General features: G+C 39.8%; 1 protein-coding gene across 1 annotated transcript; it reads left to right on the forward strand.

Moving 5' to 3' along the window:
- Window positions 1-9,452: 9,452 nt before the first annotated feature.
- Window positions 9,453-14,954, forward strand: LOC104505287 (TBC1 domain family member 30-like). Its single transcript, XM_010151575.1, is given in 3 exon segments — window positions 9,453-9,771; window positions 14,367-14,878; window positions 14,880-14,954. Coding segments are annotated over 3 exon segments (816 nt in total). The 5' UTR covers window positions 9,453-9,542.
- The last annotated feature ends 504 nt before the right edge of the window (window positions 14,955-15,458 follow it).

Consider the following 15,458-nt stretch of genomic DNA (forward strand, 5'->3'; position numbering starts at 1 on the left):
AGTTGCTGGGAGGCGAAGCCGGGACCAACCCCTCCTCGCTCCCTCGCACGGAGGGGCTTGTGCGGGCTGTAGGACGGGGTGGGGGGCTCTGAGGAAACGATGGGGGCTTTCCTCAGTGCCCGGACGGCACACGGCCGCTGCTGCACACCAGAACCCGGGGGCTGGTGCCCGGAGTCCCCCGGCCTGGAAACGCCAAAGCAGCTGCACAGCCGCTGCCCCATAAACGGAAGCAAAACAGAAAAAGGGGCAGCTTCAAGCTAAAACCCTAAGGAATTAACGAAATGTTAATATGCCATCAATAGGTACCAGTCCTGTAGTGGTATCGAACACCCCGAATTTGCACTGACACGTTTCCAGAGTGTTCCATAAACGAATGCAGGCTCGTTATTTTGGGTGAAGTTTTGTTTTGTGGCTTGCCCTTTTTTGGTTTGGGTTTTTTTTTTTTTCAGTTGGGAGGGTTTGGGGAGGTTTTAGCATTACCTGCCGTAACATGTGACAAGCAAAGTGGAATTGCTTAATCAAAAGTAGACTCATCTAAAACACGCTTTCATTCCGCAATCAAGGCGGTATCTGAGCACAGCCTTAATGAAGTCAAATAGGTTTTGCATGCCCAGGATCTTAAACTGTTTTAACAGTACAAATACTAATTTGAAATGCCCTTTAAACTATAAAATATTACTAGATTTTGTAATCTACGGAATATTTAAAATACATTCTAAATGTTCCCAGGGATTTCTCAAAGCCCTAACTACTGTAGGTTCATACTTTTAAGATTTCTAGTTATTATTGCAAAGTAAAAACTTTAAAACATTAATCCTGAAGATCCTCAATGTACAATGCAGACACAGATTCTAGTATATTGACTTTCAAACTCTATCATATCACCTTTGAATATTCTGCATTGAGAGTACCTGTAGTAGAAATGTGATTACAAAATCTTTAAATAAAACAGAGTTTTAGAGTTCGCTGACAAATATTTACAATGTGTGAATCCCTTCAAATGCAAATTGTTAGCTTGCATTTTAGAGTCTAATCCTGCAAATTTATCTGAATAGTTTGCAGTCAGGAAACAGCCCGATGCAGTAAGTGGAAGTACCAGCCCCTTTAAAAATAAAGGTATGTAGAATTGTCATCCTGTTTGTAATTTGTCTTCTTTAAATCAGATGGCCACCAGTTGGTGGTGGAATTTCCCTGCCCCTAAGGAGCTCATGCTGGATGGACCTGTCCTGACCAAAGGTCTCACTTAACCCAGAGGCTGTGAAGGAAATAAAGTTTTTAAAATGTTACCAAGAACTGTTTCCTTAGTGTAACTCTTACCAGACAACAAAGGATCAAATAACACATAGAGGCTGCTTTTTCATTAATGCAGAAGGTGGCTGGTGAGCCAGGGAGGAGAGGTTTCTTCTGCCCTTTCACCGGCTGCATATTCCCTATAAACAGGTAGCAGACAAAGTTTGAAATGCTGCAATTTGCAAAATATAACTGCTTGCAAAACTGAAGAGGAACTGAAGTCAGTTCTGAAGAAAGCCATGAGAAAGATAAATTACTTCAGAAAAGAGATGTTAGTGTATTTTTAAATTTTTTTTAAGGAAGCATTGGTTAGTAGAAAGGAAACAACAGCTTATAAATAAAAGCAATCTTAGGAGGATGTAAGAATCAGTTATATTCTTCAGCAATCAGATCGGAACAAATAGCAAGAAATACTTTGATTTAAATAGCAAAGAAAAGTTGGGGCTGGAATAGCCACCCTCCTGTTATCAGATCTCCTTATATGAGGAACAAGGGTGCAAGACAATAGGGTAGGAGAATCCACTCCAGGAGAGAATGGGAATTGCAGTGTTTCTACTTTCACTCTAAGTTTTTCTAGAGAAATAGGGAAGTTTGGAGAATCATTGCCTTACCCTATCACTCTGTTGCCCATTCTTCCACCAAGGCAGTGTTAGCTCAAATGTAGTTGTTCGTGTATGGAAAATGTACATTTCTGCTGTTCTTTCTGCATTAAAGTTTAGGGCGGCAGATACTGCCATAACCTCCAAAATTGTTCCTTGAAAGCCAACAAGGTTCAGCTGTGCAGCTGTCAGTGAAGTTGCAGTCATGTACTCGTGATGCTTTAGCACTGACAAATCCAGAATTTCCAGAGGGGATGGACAAAATACCGTTTATAATTGAAATGTCACCACCACAGATTAACAGCTTCAGGCAGAGCACAGATTAATCACTCAAGACACACAGAACAGGGTAAAGGGAAAAGTGAGTTTATTCCCCTTTTCCTATTAACTAGCTTCTGACCTGATGGAGAAGCAATACTTCCATGGTCTCCTAGGCTCTTGGCTGTTTTGATAAGTTATAACTAGTATGCCAATTAATGCTTTTTTCCTTCCCCCACTGCCAAGCTAACTTCAACTGCACATCCATTTCAATTCACAGCCAAACATAAATTATATTAACTGTATTCCATATTCCTACATACTGAGATTTTTCACTTTATAGTCTCACTTCAAGTATCAAAATCTGCCTCTGATCTCAGTTGCACCCTGATATAAACGTAGATTTAACTGCATTCTTCAGCTCTACACTGGTGAACTCCTTCGAAACAGTGACAGCCTAACTACTATGCTTCATTATCCTCACATTTTAGACATGCCAACAAGCTAGAGAACCGATAGACCAGACCTTTGATATAAATTAGGATTACTCTATGGATAGAAGTCTACCTATCCTGATTTATACCGGCTACATAACCTAATGGAATGTGGAAAGTCCTCACATCTTCACAGGAATTAATAGACATCCATGGACAACTACAAAGCTATCAATACTTTTGTTTCCAGCAGTACATTTTGGGCATCCAACTAATTATTTTAAGTAGCAGGGCAGCCAAATGTTCCTAAACCCCAAAGAGGTATTTCACATTTGTATATCATCCTAGGCTGGCATAGCATACACAATGGGACAGCTGAGTCACTGCAGATACAGACATCAGTTACGCACAGGCAGTACAACCGTGGCAGCCCATATTAGACCTAACACTGTTAGGCCTGCTGGCAAAATTATCCTTTTCCCAATAAGAAATCTTTTGGGTCTTTAATTAGCCTTAGAAACATTAGACATACTAAACTGGGTCAGATAAATTCCAACCTGTTTGTCAAGTAACCTGAAAGTCATGTGCAATGCTGCTAATTAGGTGGGAGATGTTTACAATGTGAAGCCCTAAGTAACACAACAATAACACATTAACACATCACCTTAAAAAAACACCTCAGCTTGAGCACTAGACCTACCTACTGGAAAGAGATCTGAACAACGACAATGCTCGAAAGGTCATTCCCTTTCTACTTAGCACTGCAGGTACGCTGCTATCACAAAATCTCCAGCAATGTTTAACCAAGTACTGGTAATATAAAATACCACAGTACCATAAATTAAAAGATGGAGTTGCTGTTCTTTTTACTGAAATAGCACTATAACACCAAGAATGTTTCCCTTTCCCTAAATATGCGCCTAGCTGTTGAATGCACAGGATTTTGCGGTAACCGTTCTGTTTGTCCATACCTCCAAGTGCAGTGAAGAGTCTCATTATTCATTCCGTAAGAGTAAGTACATGATGTTTAACAGCAATGGATCGAGGTGGCAGTTACCCGCTGCACTTTTACTGACTGGATCGAAGTATGTATAACAATCCAGCAAAAGCCCCATGCGTGCGTCCACAAGTGGAAGCCCAGACCACGGTTGTAACAGGGAGACTGAAGACATAGCTTATGTAGGTAATTATTACACAAACTTATTGGTTGATTTAATCCTTGACATGTGCATATTCAAAATGCCAGGTGTGGTACTGCATTAACCAATTAAGACCCTTTACAGAGACCTCATGAAAAATTGGCGCAAGATTCCATATAAAACCATATACCTCCACATGAAAAAGAATTTAAATAATGGCTCAACTACATAATCTCAATTATACTGTTAAGTTTCATAGGTATTGGTCAATTTGCAGGTTTTATTTAATCATGTACATAAAATCCTCCGATTTCACTCCTGTTGACTTCAGAGGGTACTGAATCAGGCACTGTGGAATTGTAACTGGTTTTACATACTCTAGTTTTACAGATGTAATTTCATTGACTCAATTAGGCTACTGGAGATTATGAAGTGCAGTACAAATTCCTCATGAGATCTCTGCATGGAAGTGAAGGATGTTTCTGAATAGCAAATTATTTTTAGGATACTTCCCTCCTCTGCATGGATTTCAAGTCCATATTCATTCTCACAATAGTAATAGTACTTAACCATCCTCTTTGGAGACTACCTTGGCTAGAGTCATTTGCAAGGCTTATTAAAGTTAACTTATACCCCTGGCAGATTTCCTTGAAGATGAATACTGAAGTGGTTTGGGTCCTCATGCTCAAAAGCAAATATCTCGGAAGCAAGATGTTGTCATCCAGATAAAACTTTTCATTAACAACAGATTAACCAGTTCTTTCATGCTGTAGTTGATTCTTATCAAACTCCACTTAGAGATAAGTACATTTTATTGATTAAAAACAAATCAAAGATAAACTCATTCCTACTCAAACAATGCCTGAAGTGCAAACTAATAAGGGCCAAGCCTTGCGATTTTCAGCACCATCCTGCAAGGATCCAAAATCATTTTGCAATCAAGAATGAATCAAAATCATTCAGTTTACAGGTGGAAAATCAAGGTAGAAAATGTATGTAGCTTTTCCAATTCATTTTAGACCCTGGGAGTTCCTATACACGTATTATGTCTGTTGGGAGAACGAATAATCGCAGGCTGCCGTCACCTCCCAGAGCTGTAGCCATCATAACTCTACGGACAGGAAACAGTCAGAGAAGTTGCTGGTATAGAAAAGATACTTAGGTAGCAGTACCAGAAATGTGAACTCGGCTTATTAGTAACTGGAATTTAAGGCATCTGTAGGATCAAGAAAGCTTCAATGAATTTCCAAAATCCCCCTACTGAAGACCATTCAGTTCCCTCTCACCCTCTTCTCGTGGACAGTTTTATGAGGTCAGAATGGAGCAAACCTAACCATCTTGTTTGTCACACTAATTTAAGAAACCCTAGAACTAAGAAGGAAGCTAAGTAAAGAAAGATGTCAGGATTCATTTGTTACAATTTCCAACTGGTAAATAACTTCAGTTATTTCTTTCCCCAAAATAAAACACAGAATGTCGTTCTGCAAAGGGAACCGGACAGCACCAACTTCCCAACCCATGCAAAGCCAGATGCGTGAGAATTAAAGGTGAAGCACAGGACGATTGGTGTGAAATCCTCAGTGCTGAATTGGTGTCCTTGACTTAAGCCTTTATAGCCACCCAGGCAGAGCACAGGGGCAGAGATGCCCAAGCTCGCTACTGGACTGGAGCAATTTGGAGCTTCCTGCAGCTTCTGCCTCATTTTGGGTGCTTGAGCGTTTTGCAAAACCCATCCTGATCCCTGGGGCTGGATCAGTGGTAGTGGACTCAGTCGACTGGGAACCTTGGAGATCCAAGGAATAGAAATTTAGCAAGGCATTTTACAGCCTGTACTAATCAGGCAACCTTCTCAGACCAGCTAAAACAAGAATATTCCTGATTCATTTTTGATATACAGATATGTTGATATGTACCTACCTACACAGACACTACCTAATTATATTTACATGAAGATCCCAAAAGAAAAAATAAAATACTATCAAGAAAATGTGAAGGTGGACTACATACAACCCAAGCTCACCAAACCCCCAGAGGGACTTGAAGGCGAGCTGGGCCACCCTCCCATTTGACACACTTGAACCCTTTATGTCTCAAAGCACATGAAAGGTGAGATCAGAAGAAACATCTCAAGATCATCATGAAAACTTGCATCATAGGCTCCTTCTTTCCATTAGCATAGATATTCAGAGTGCACCAAAAAATAATCTTGCATCATTAGAAAGTCCTGTGCTTGAACTACTTAACCAATCTCTAACTGTGGTGTGCTTTAAGGTTTTGCTTTCAAATAATAGAAATCTACATGCTCTTATCAAAATGTCATTAAATAGTAAACAATTACTATTGATTCTACTAATGCTTTCCAGAACCCAAATAATAGCAGCCACCATGTTTCTACCTTTCTTTGTGTTACTGCATTTTCTAACAATAAAACAGTTGCTTTCTAACACTTCAAGACTGTATTTAAATGAAAAGAAAACTACAGAAAGCTAGAGAAAGGGGCTTATCACAGTAACTTTGTTTTTCTTTCTCAGTGCCAGCTAAAATCTACAGATATTTGTATTCTATCTCTGTAACCTGCATTAACATATTGGACATGGCTATAACTCTGCACATGAAGAACATGAATAATCATATATACCTCTGGTCCCAGGTGTGCAGTAAAATCCAGTGTTACAGGAGGTGCATTCAGTCAGTTAACCATTATGAGCATTTTTAATTATCTTTAAATCAACAATTATTCATATAAGGTCCTCCAAACAATCTTTTTTTAATAAAAAACCTAATTTACTACTCACAAATTAAATAGGATGTGATAAAATTAGTTGCATCTTTTTAAATGAGATTTTGCAACCAAGGTCAAGGACAGTAAACATCTACTTGAAGTTCTAAAAGCCATTGCTTTCAGGTTATGAAGTATTCTCTAATTTTTTTGCCTTAAGGAAATGAAGAATTGCTTCCATTGTGTGATGGAAGAACAGGCTTAAGGAAAATATGGCACATCAGACTTCAGTGGATAATCAAACACAAATCACTCATAGATGACGTTTTTGACAGGAGTTTGTTCAATTAAAGAAAGACAAGTTTTTACACAAATCTAATCACGGTGATAAATTTTCAGAACCTGTAGTACTGTCAGGAAGTGTGTGTGCCAGTGCTAGGAAATGGCTTGACTGCTGATATTCCTCAGCAACCTGCAAGCCAAATGGGGGCCTCTAACATTAAAGGCTAAGGCAAACGCAGTCATACCACTCCAATAGTGCCACCTGCTGCGGATTTTGAAAGTGTACAGTGGTCTGCAGATCAAAGTAGTTCAGTTTAAAAAAGACTGATCGATTGACTGATTAATCAGAAGTCATAATTTTGTGTGTATGTATGACAATACGAAAATTTAATTTTTTTTTTTAATTAGTAATACCGAAACAGGCTAGGGTACAAAGGAAGTTGTTCCACTATGGCATAAGAATAGAATCCACAGGTAATCCATTTCCAAGTTTATGTCAGTGGGAGAACAAGGATTAGTTACATCAGCTCACTACACATCAAAACCACAATTAACCCCATGTACTTTGTGATATCATGTAGATTAAACCTGCAACTCATTCACAACACACACATATGTATATGGGGAGGGTGTATACAGAAAGAGACAGACACACATGCCCCTACAGCAAATTGTCCATACACAAACACATACATACACAAACATATACACATATACAAACCCCTTGAGACTGAACCAAGATGCCTGTTCACAAGCTTTCCCTGAAAAGGAAACAAACTGCAGTGTGTATGGGATTGGCTCAGCAACACAAAAGCTGATCCTGTTCCAGGTTCCAAGGATCTGCTCTACCACCTGGACTCATTCACTGCGTTTCACAGGGCATCTGGTTTCTCCTGCTGGTTTCTGGTTTTGCTGCTTACCCATGCAACTGTCCGGGAAGAGACTGCCTTGTGTAATGAGTTTGCCAAGCATGATGGCTTTTCCATGATCCAGAGTGAATGGCATAGTACAATTAATTAATAATAATTTTTGATCAGACACAAACTCATTATACTTCAAATGCTCTTCTAATGAGAAGTGTACATCTTTTAAAACAGAGCCTGCATTTCACGTTCAAGGATGCTATCCTGGGAATTCTTTCTGCAACACACAGTCAGGTTGCACAACTCACTTTCACAGGAGGTCAGTGAGTCAAATAGTGTGAGTGGAATTTTAAAAAGGTTGAGTAACTTTTATGACCATTAATAATGTTTGTATTGAATGCCAGCTCAAACTGTAATGGGGTTAATTAAATCTCCTGCCCCAATGTATAAACCAACTGCCTGAAGGTCCAAAGGAGGACTCCATGTGCCAACAACTCTGAACACGGAACAAATAAGGCAACTGAGGTATTCCTTTCTGCAGAACACTAGGGGGTTGTCACTGCTGAAGGCAGAATATCATAGTATATCTAACCAAAGCCAGGCTACGTCAGAACAACTCTAACATGACGCTTGCTTTTTCCAAAGTCAAGAGAGAAACTAACTTGAAGAGTATCTAAAGTGTCTGATAAAGTATTGTGTTTACTATTCTTTGCTTGGCTAAGGCAGAAAAAGACTGCAGCTGAGGTAGGCAACACAGTTTGCAAGACACAAGCATACTGGGAAGGCAAAAGCAATTATTAATAAGTGAATTACAGCAGACTTAGACGTGAGCCTGCTGTGCACTTACCAGAACGCTGTGCACTGCATAACTTGCACTGTCACCTATGTATGCACAGCTTCCAAAGGACTTCCCAACATCTGCAGGATTTGAACCTGATTCACTAAGTCATCCATGATGCAAATCATCACATCATTTCTGCCAGTAACTGGAAAAATACAGTGCACCAACATTCTTTCCACATGCTGCCCTTTCACACAGTTTTTATGCAATGTTTTTCACTGCAAGGAACATAATAAATGCAGAATTACATTAAAGCTACTGTTTAACTGCATTATTTTCTCACATACTATTCTCTTGGGCCCTTCCAACAGTGTCGGATGGACCTATTTCAGGGACAGAAAGTTGCAGTTCATAGTCCAGACATAATCTTGTACTTTATTTGATATGATCAAGAGCCATGAATTTTTAAAATTTTTGCCTATTATTAGGCAATACCGTGACATGCATGGTAAGTTTTAAAATGTGGCTTTCCATGCATTTGAAGAGTTTGTTCAGCTCTCAGTAAGGAAATGACTACTTCTATAGTTCATTTCACTTTATAGGAAGGCAGAAAAACTGAGTCAGAGAAAGGCATTGCTATCTCCTGCCTCTCAATTCCAAGTGCCATCGGCACATACTGTTTTGACTCCGCACCCGGGTCTGAATACTTGTAACACGTTCTGAAAAGGGAGCAATAAGCACAGCAGAGTTAATGAAGGGAGAGTGGAGGGGAAAAGATGCAAAACACATGGAAAGAAACCTGAAGAAAGATTTCCCTGGTGGAACCTGGGGAGGTCACCATGACAGCATCCCTTTAAGAATTAACATTACTACATATACCAGTATTACCCAGCCCTTTATGCACCTGACTCTGTTCAAGGAGGTTTTGTATTTCACTGTTTTTTTTGGCAAAGCTTCACATGCTCACAGCCTTAGGTCAACATTAAATCCAACTATCCAGTTATAATCACTGCAGTAGCTCCAGATGCACCGCCTGAAAACAAGCTGACTTAAATCCACAACTTCAGAGGAGACCATGCAACTTCCAAGAGAATTCACTGTACTTGGAAGAAAGTTACTTTTTCATTTAGGAAGATTTCAGATGCTTCATACTTGATTTGCTTTTTTTGCCAGCGCAATGAAGGAAATGTCCTGCTTCTGCGTGACTTTTTCTTCCTTGTTGGAACAGATGGTGAAAGCTTACAAATACATGACTGGTATTTTTTCAGTGACTCATACCTCAGAGCAACAGGCTTCAGATCGTGATAAGCAGCCAACCAAGATGGATGTGAGCTTACTTGAGAAGCAGTATGACCATATAAAACAGAAGCAAAAACTGCAGTCACACATTATTGTATTTAAAACAGGTATGCTTATATTTATAGGAATCTATGCAAGTGTAGATGTGAAGACTGTTGCTTTAAATCTTGACTAACTCCTACCTTTGTTCTTTTTGTGTTCAGCTTCAAGAGAGGTTCAAAGTGAATTCATTTTCTGTCATTTTGGGGTTTTTTTGTTTCACTGAAAGGTGGTCTTATGTTTATATCAATTAGCTTCACGGCAGTGAAACAGTAACACAACTTGGAAACAGATGAACGTATCTGAGATAAGGTTTTACAGGTTTTATGTCATAAAGTAAAATTCTAAGTCTAAATGGTGACTCTTACAGGAGCCATGTACTTCATCTCCATCATCAGTGTATTTGTGCAATGTATTCTATAACATTTCTGCTCTCTTGAATGCTTCCATCAGAACAAGCAATTCCTGGTCTCCTCTCTCCTTCTCTCTTTTTTATCTGTGTAAAGAAATGTGTCCTGCAAGACTACAGGAAGCAATAGCAAATGTCAAATACCACAAGGTTGGGTTTTATTACAAAATGACTTATACAAAGAGTCATAGTGGGTAACTAAGACACAAGCTTTGAACAAGAGGTCCTGTTTGAAAGTGTTTTCACTGCATATTGCTTGGAAAGTACATAAATAGGAAAACAAGTAACAATATGTATCACTCCTCTACCTGCTCTGTCAGCTAAATTTCACGTAAGAAGTCTAGATGTCTAAGATTCATATAAATGTCTAGAAATTCTTATGTTAAAAGAATTTAAATCTCTGTGAGGAAGAAAAATATATGTATACAAAAGCTTATTTTATCATGTATGAAAAGGCAACTAACTTGAAGACAATACAGCCCATCTAATCAGCTATAGCAGAACTGTAAAAGCAGAAGTCTGTATTCAGATTAAATTCAAATTAAGCTTCAGACATAATGAATGTAATCAGAGCAGAATTTTTGCAAGGACACCATCTGAAGATTAAAGAAAGAGATCTGAGGATTAGAGGAGGGCCACAAGGATCAGCAGAGGGCTGGAGCACCTCCCCTATGATGAATGGCTGAGAGAATTGGGCTTGTTCAGCCTGGAGAAGAGGAGGCTCCGGGGAGACCTCATTGCAGCTTTCCAGTATCTGAAGGGGACTACAAAGAAGCCAGGGGAGGGAGGGCTTTTTACAAGGGCCTGTGGTGACAGGACAAGGGGTAACGGGTTTAAACTGAGAGTGGGGAGGTTTAGATTGGATATCAGGAAGGAATTCTTCCTGGAGAGGGTGGTGAGGCACTGGAACAGGTTACCCAGAGAAGCTGTGGATGCCTCCTCAAGGCCAGGCTAGATGAGGCTTTGAGCAACCCGGTCTTGGAAGGTGTCCCTGCCCATGGCAGGGGGGTTGGAACTAGATGGTCTTTAAGGTCCCTTCCAACCCAAACCATTCTGTGAAAAGACATAAAAAGAAGGCCTGAACAGTCTCTGCACAGGTCAAAATTTAGTAGGCCTGGAAGCTCACATACAAATATTTCCATATACATAACCCAAAACATTCACAAAACCACATAACCTACTGCACTGAACTTCTGTCTTTAAACAACCCGTGTGTAAAGGATTAATGTTACTGTTAGAAGCAGATGAAGGTTGGGGTTTTTTGTTATGCTGAGATCTCAATGTCCTGAAAGTTGATCTTATCCATTCCTATTGTTTGGAAGCTGGGAAAACCTATTATATAGCCCAGCACTTTGAACTTGTTACATGCATTAGTTTCCAAGAGAAACTAATTCAAGCAGAAATTACTACAGCCCTACATTCCTTAAGTTACAAGCTTAAACCAACCAGAAATTCCAGCTAGTACCTAAAGGCAGATCACGTATGTGTCAGTATTTTGTACTGACAGCAAATTGTTTCCCTACCTAGAGGGTAAGATTCTGGCTGAGATGGGAAAGGGATGACAATGACAGCACTACCACAGCCCTACACATACACACAAACCTCAGAGACCAGACACAAAAACCTACCTCATGAGATTCAAACTTTATGGAAGGAGGGCACCTTCAATCCCTCATGGTCTTAAAAATCCTTACTAAAGGTCTGCATTCTAACTAGCAAAACCCAAAATTGTTTCTGCCGGACAGACCGGCTGTCCTTCCATGATACCACAGGGATTTTGAGCATTTCAGGTTTATTGCACCACAGCTGGAACAGTAACTCCAAGTGTCCTTGAAAACTTTTAGCTCTGTATGTCACTACCTGTTTACCAGAGTCATGAAATTGGGGATCTTTAAACGTAACTCAAGATTCTTTAACTCCTCTTGGTTTTTGACTGCTGGGTTAGTAACTGAGAAGCCACCTGAATATAACTTTCTTCTGTTTGTTCCCCAATACACACAGCCACGTTCTGCCTGTTCCCAATTATTCAAGAACAAAGAGCATGACAAGATTTGAAAGCCACCAGCTAGGCGATAAGACAGTGGTGTATTCATTATCTATTGGCTAAGAAGCTGAAAACCAGTATTTATTTTAGGAATCAAGCAGGCACATTCGGCACATGCAGTCACAACAGAATACACACTGAAGCTCTGACTGCAGGAATCTCTTCCAAGAATTTCCCAAGCTAACTTGAAATAAGATTGATTTTTGTCACTCTAGAAACTTAAAAGTATCTATCTATGATGACAGCATATGAAAAAGGCAAATGATAAACAACCCTGCAGCAAAGCTATTATGCATAATTTAATCATAGAATCATAGAATCTCTAGGTTGGAAAAGACCTTAGAGATCATCCAGTCCAACCGTATCTGTCCGCCACTAAACCGTATCTCTCAGCACCTCATCCACCCATCTCTTAAACATATCCAGGGATGGTGACTCCACCACCTCCCTGGGCAGCCTGTTCCAGTGTGTGATAACCCTTTCGGTGAAGAACTTCTTCCTTACATCCAATCTAAACCTCCCCTGGCGCAGCTTGAGTCCATTCCCCCTCGTCCGATCATCTGTCATTAGGGAGAAGAGACCAACACTCACTTCTCCACAACCTCCCTTCAGGTAGTTGTAGGCAGTGATCAGGTCTCCTCTCAGCCTCCTCTTCTCAAGGCTAAACAAGCCCAGTTCCCTCAGTCGCTCAAATTTAAATTAAACAAATTTAATTCAAATTAAACAAACCAAACCGAAAACCAAACCAAAGATCTGGCTGGTTAAAGCTTTGTTTAGAAGCGCAGAGAGTGCTGAATGCGTGTTAATGCAACACACAGTGGTTCAGGACTCTCACATTTCTATCAGAGGTCATTGCTCAAGTTTGTGTGCCACACCTATAGCCAAAGAATCGAATCAAACTTGAACTCAAAACCAGTCCAGACTATTAAAATTGGACTAGATGCAATACTTCAAATCCTCTGATCAATTCAAGTCCGATCATAATCCTTCTGATGACCAGCTTATAAGGTTCAAGATAAAACGTCATGTTGCCTATCAATGACTGTTCAGCCAAGAGTGCAATTACATCCACAAGAATGTGCAAAGCTGCATCACCTCGGGGTCTCTCAGTTCTTGTAGCTTGGTGCTATATTGTGCTGTTCTTCAGAACACAGAGGGATCTATTTTGCAGTAGACTTTTTGCAGCCACCCAAGCTCAGCTTTATTTCCTGGGTAAAGTCCAGTCATAACTTTGATTCCCACTATTCCATCATAGACAACTGTGTGTTCTTATCTCTGTGAATGGTTTCACCCCAGGAAATAAGGTCAACATTCTGCACAACTCCTACTTTAAACTATTTTTATACTAACTGAAGGATATTCCGCTAGTACTTGCAATGTCAAAAGCACTGTTAGGTATAATGGTTCAGTTTCTGTTCATTTTCAAGGCATAAGCCATGTTCAGTAATTTGATGGCTGCTTCGTGTAATTAAAGTAGCACTAGCATTTCTATCCCTAATATCTTATATTGCTAACAGTAACTTTCATACTGACAAGACTCCCACTGTTCCAGCTACTCTATACCATTCACAGAGCAAGCAGATTTTTCCTCTAAGTGATCATTCAGGCAACACTAGTGTGATAAACTATTTACTTTACACCATCCATACTGACTACGATAGGAAAATTGCAGTAAAATATTAAAAAACAAGCCTATCTGTTAATGATGCCTCATTAAGAAATAGAAGAAAGAAATTCACTTGTTTTATCTAGAAGCGGCCACAGTGTTTTTAAGTTGTGAATACAAACTTCAAACAGTATCAAACAGAACATTTTTGTCTTTCAAATCACATCGCTTACCAACACACAGAGCAAGTCCCTGCTCACCTTAAGAATTTTTTCTTACAAGCAATTAATTACTGAAACTCAATTCTCAATCTGTGTTGTTAATGAGTCTTAGAGTACCATTTAGATCAATATTGACTTGATAAATCTCCATTTTCATTTGACTAACCCTCGGGTACCATTTATGTCCTCAGAGCTACAAAACTGAGCATGCAATATTTCTACTCCCTAACCTGGCATCAAAAGAACTTGCCCTACTCTCAACCACAGATGGAAACAGTACACAAATTCACCCATCAAAGCTCTTCAGCTGTGTGTGTGCCACAGAAATTACACCCTTAATTTCTGCCACCACAGTAACGTGCATATATGCGTTTCTCTTGTAGGTGAACATGAATCTCTTCTCCCAGAACCAATGGTCAATTCTGTTTTAATTAATAAAAAAGTTGGAAGATCAAAGTCATTTACAGAGGGTGTTCCTGTCAGAAAGGTCAGACTGGAGATGACTGGCAGTGGCAACGTGCTAGACAACTCACCATGGCGTACCCACCTGGGAATTCACCGTCTGGCACAAGCCCCTTGTCAAGGAGTTCCCTGGGATCCTTCCCACTGCAAGAACAGACCCTGCAGTTTTGACAATCAGAGGCTGATTTCAAAGGGAAACGGCACACTGCAACACAAGGAATTAGAAGGAGAAAGCAAACAACCTGTGCTCAGCCAGCTGGGAAGCTCAAGCACGTTGAATGCTGGTTTCAGCAAAGAGAATGGCAGCAACGTTTCAGGCACGTGCCAAAAGCCTTCTCTGAAGTCAGCCACTGCAGCAGTTCAGACACATCAACATATTTCTTCTACAAAATGCACGCCAGCCTGCAGTAAACTGAACTTTTACCCTTTCCCTAATAAAAAAGGGCCCAGAATTTCTGAAGCAGCAAGGAGGCTTGGATTATATGTCTCACAATGAAGACATTCACTAATACATAAAACTTAGTTAAAAACTTGACTAAAATTTGAAGTAGCAAAATAGTCTTCCTAATTACACGGATCATCCTGCTGAGGCTCTCTTACTTTTATTAGCCAAGGAAGGTCCTTACTAAACTCTGCTATAACCTACTGTGTTACAGTACAGAGTAAGATAAGATGTTCCGATGAAGATGTTGGGCTGCAATGACAGATACTCACTTCTGCTATTTGAGAGATAAGAGAAATTTTATCTTTTTTTTTTTTGTTGTTCTTCTGTTTTCAGGTTACTGGTTTTAGAAACTAAGATTTTATCACAGCAATATTTGAAATACCTGAAAGAGCTATAGCAAAGACTAGTCGAACTACTGATGAAGCAACTAGGCTAAATTTCAGTATGGTACTTCTTAATTAGACAATAAACACGTATCAAATGAAGCAGCATTGAAGGTGATTGGTACATGTAATTTGTAATGATTTCATCATTCACTTTCCCCCCAAAAAGGATACTCAAGATACTT

The sequence above is a fragment of the Eurypyga helias genome, unplaced genomic scaffold (assembly GCF_000690775.1).
Source record: "Eurypyga helias isolate BGI_N326 unplaced genomic scaffold, ASM69077v1 scaffold32845, whole genome shotgun sequence".
Classification (NCBI taxonomy): domain Eukaryota; kingdom Metazoa; phylum Chordata; class Aves; order Eurypygiformes; family Eurypygidae; genus Eurypyga; species Eurypyga helias.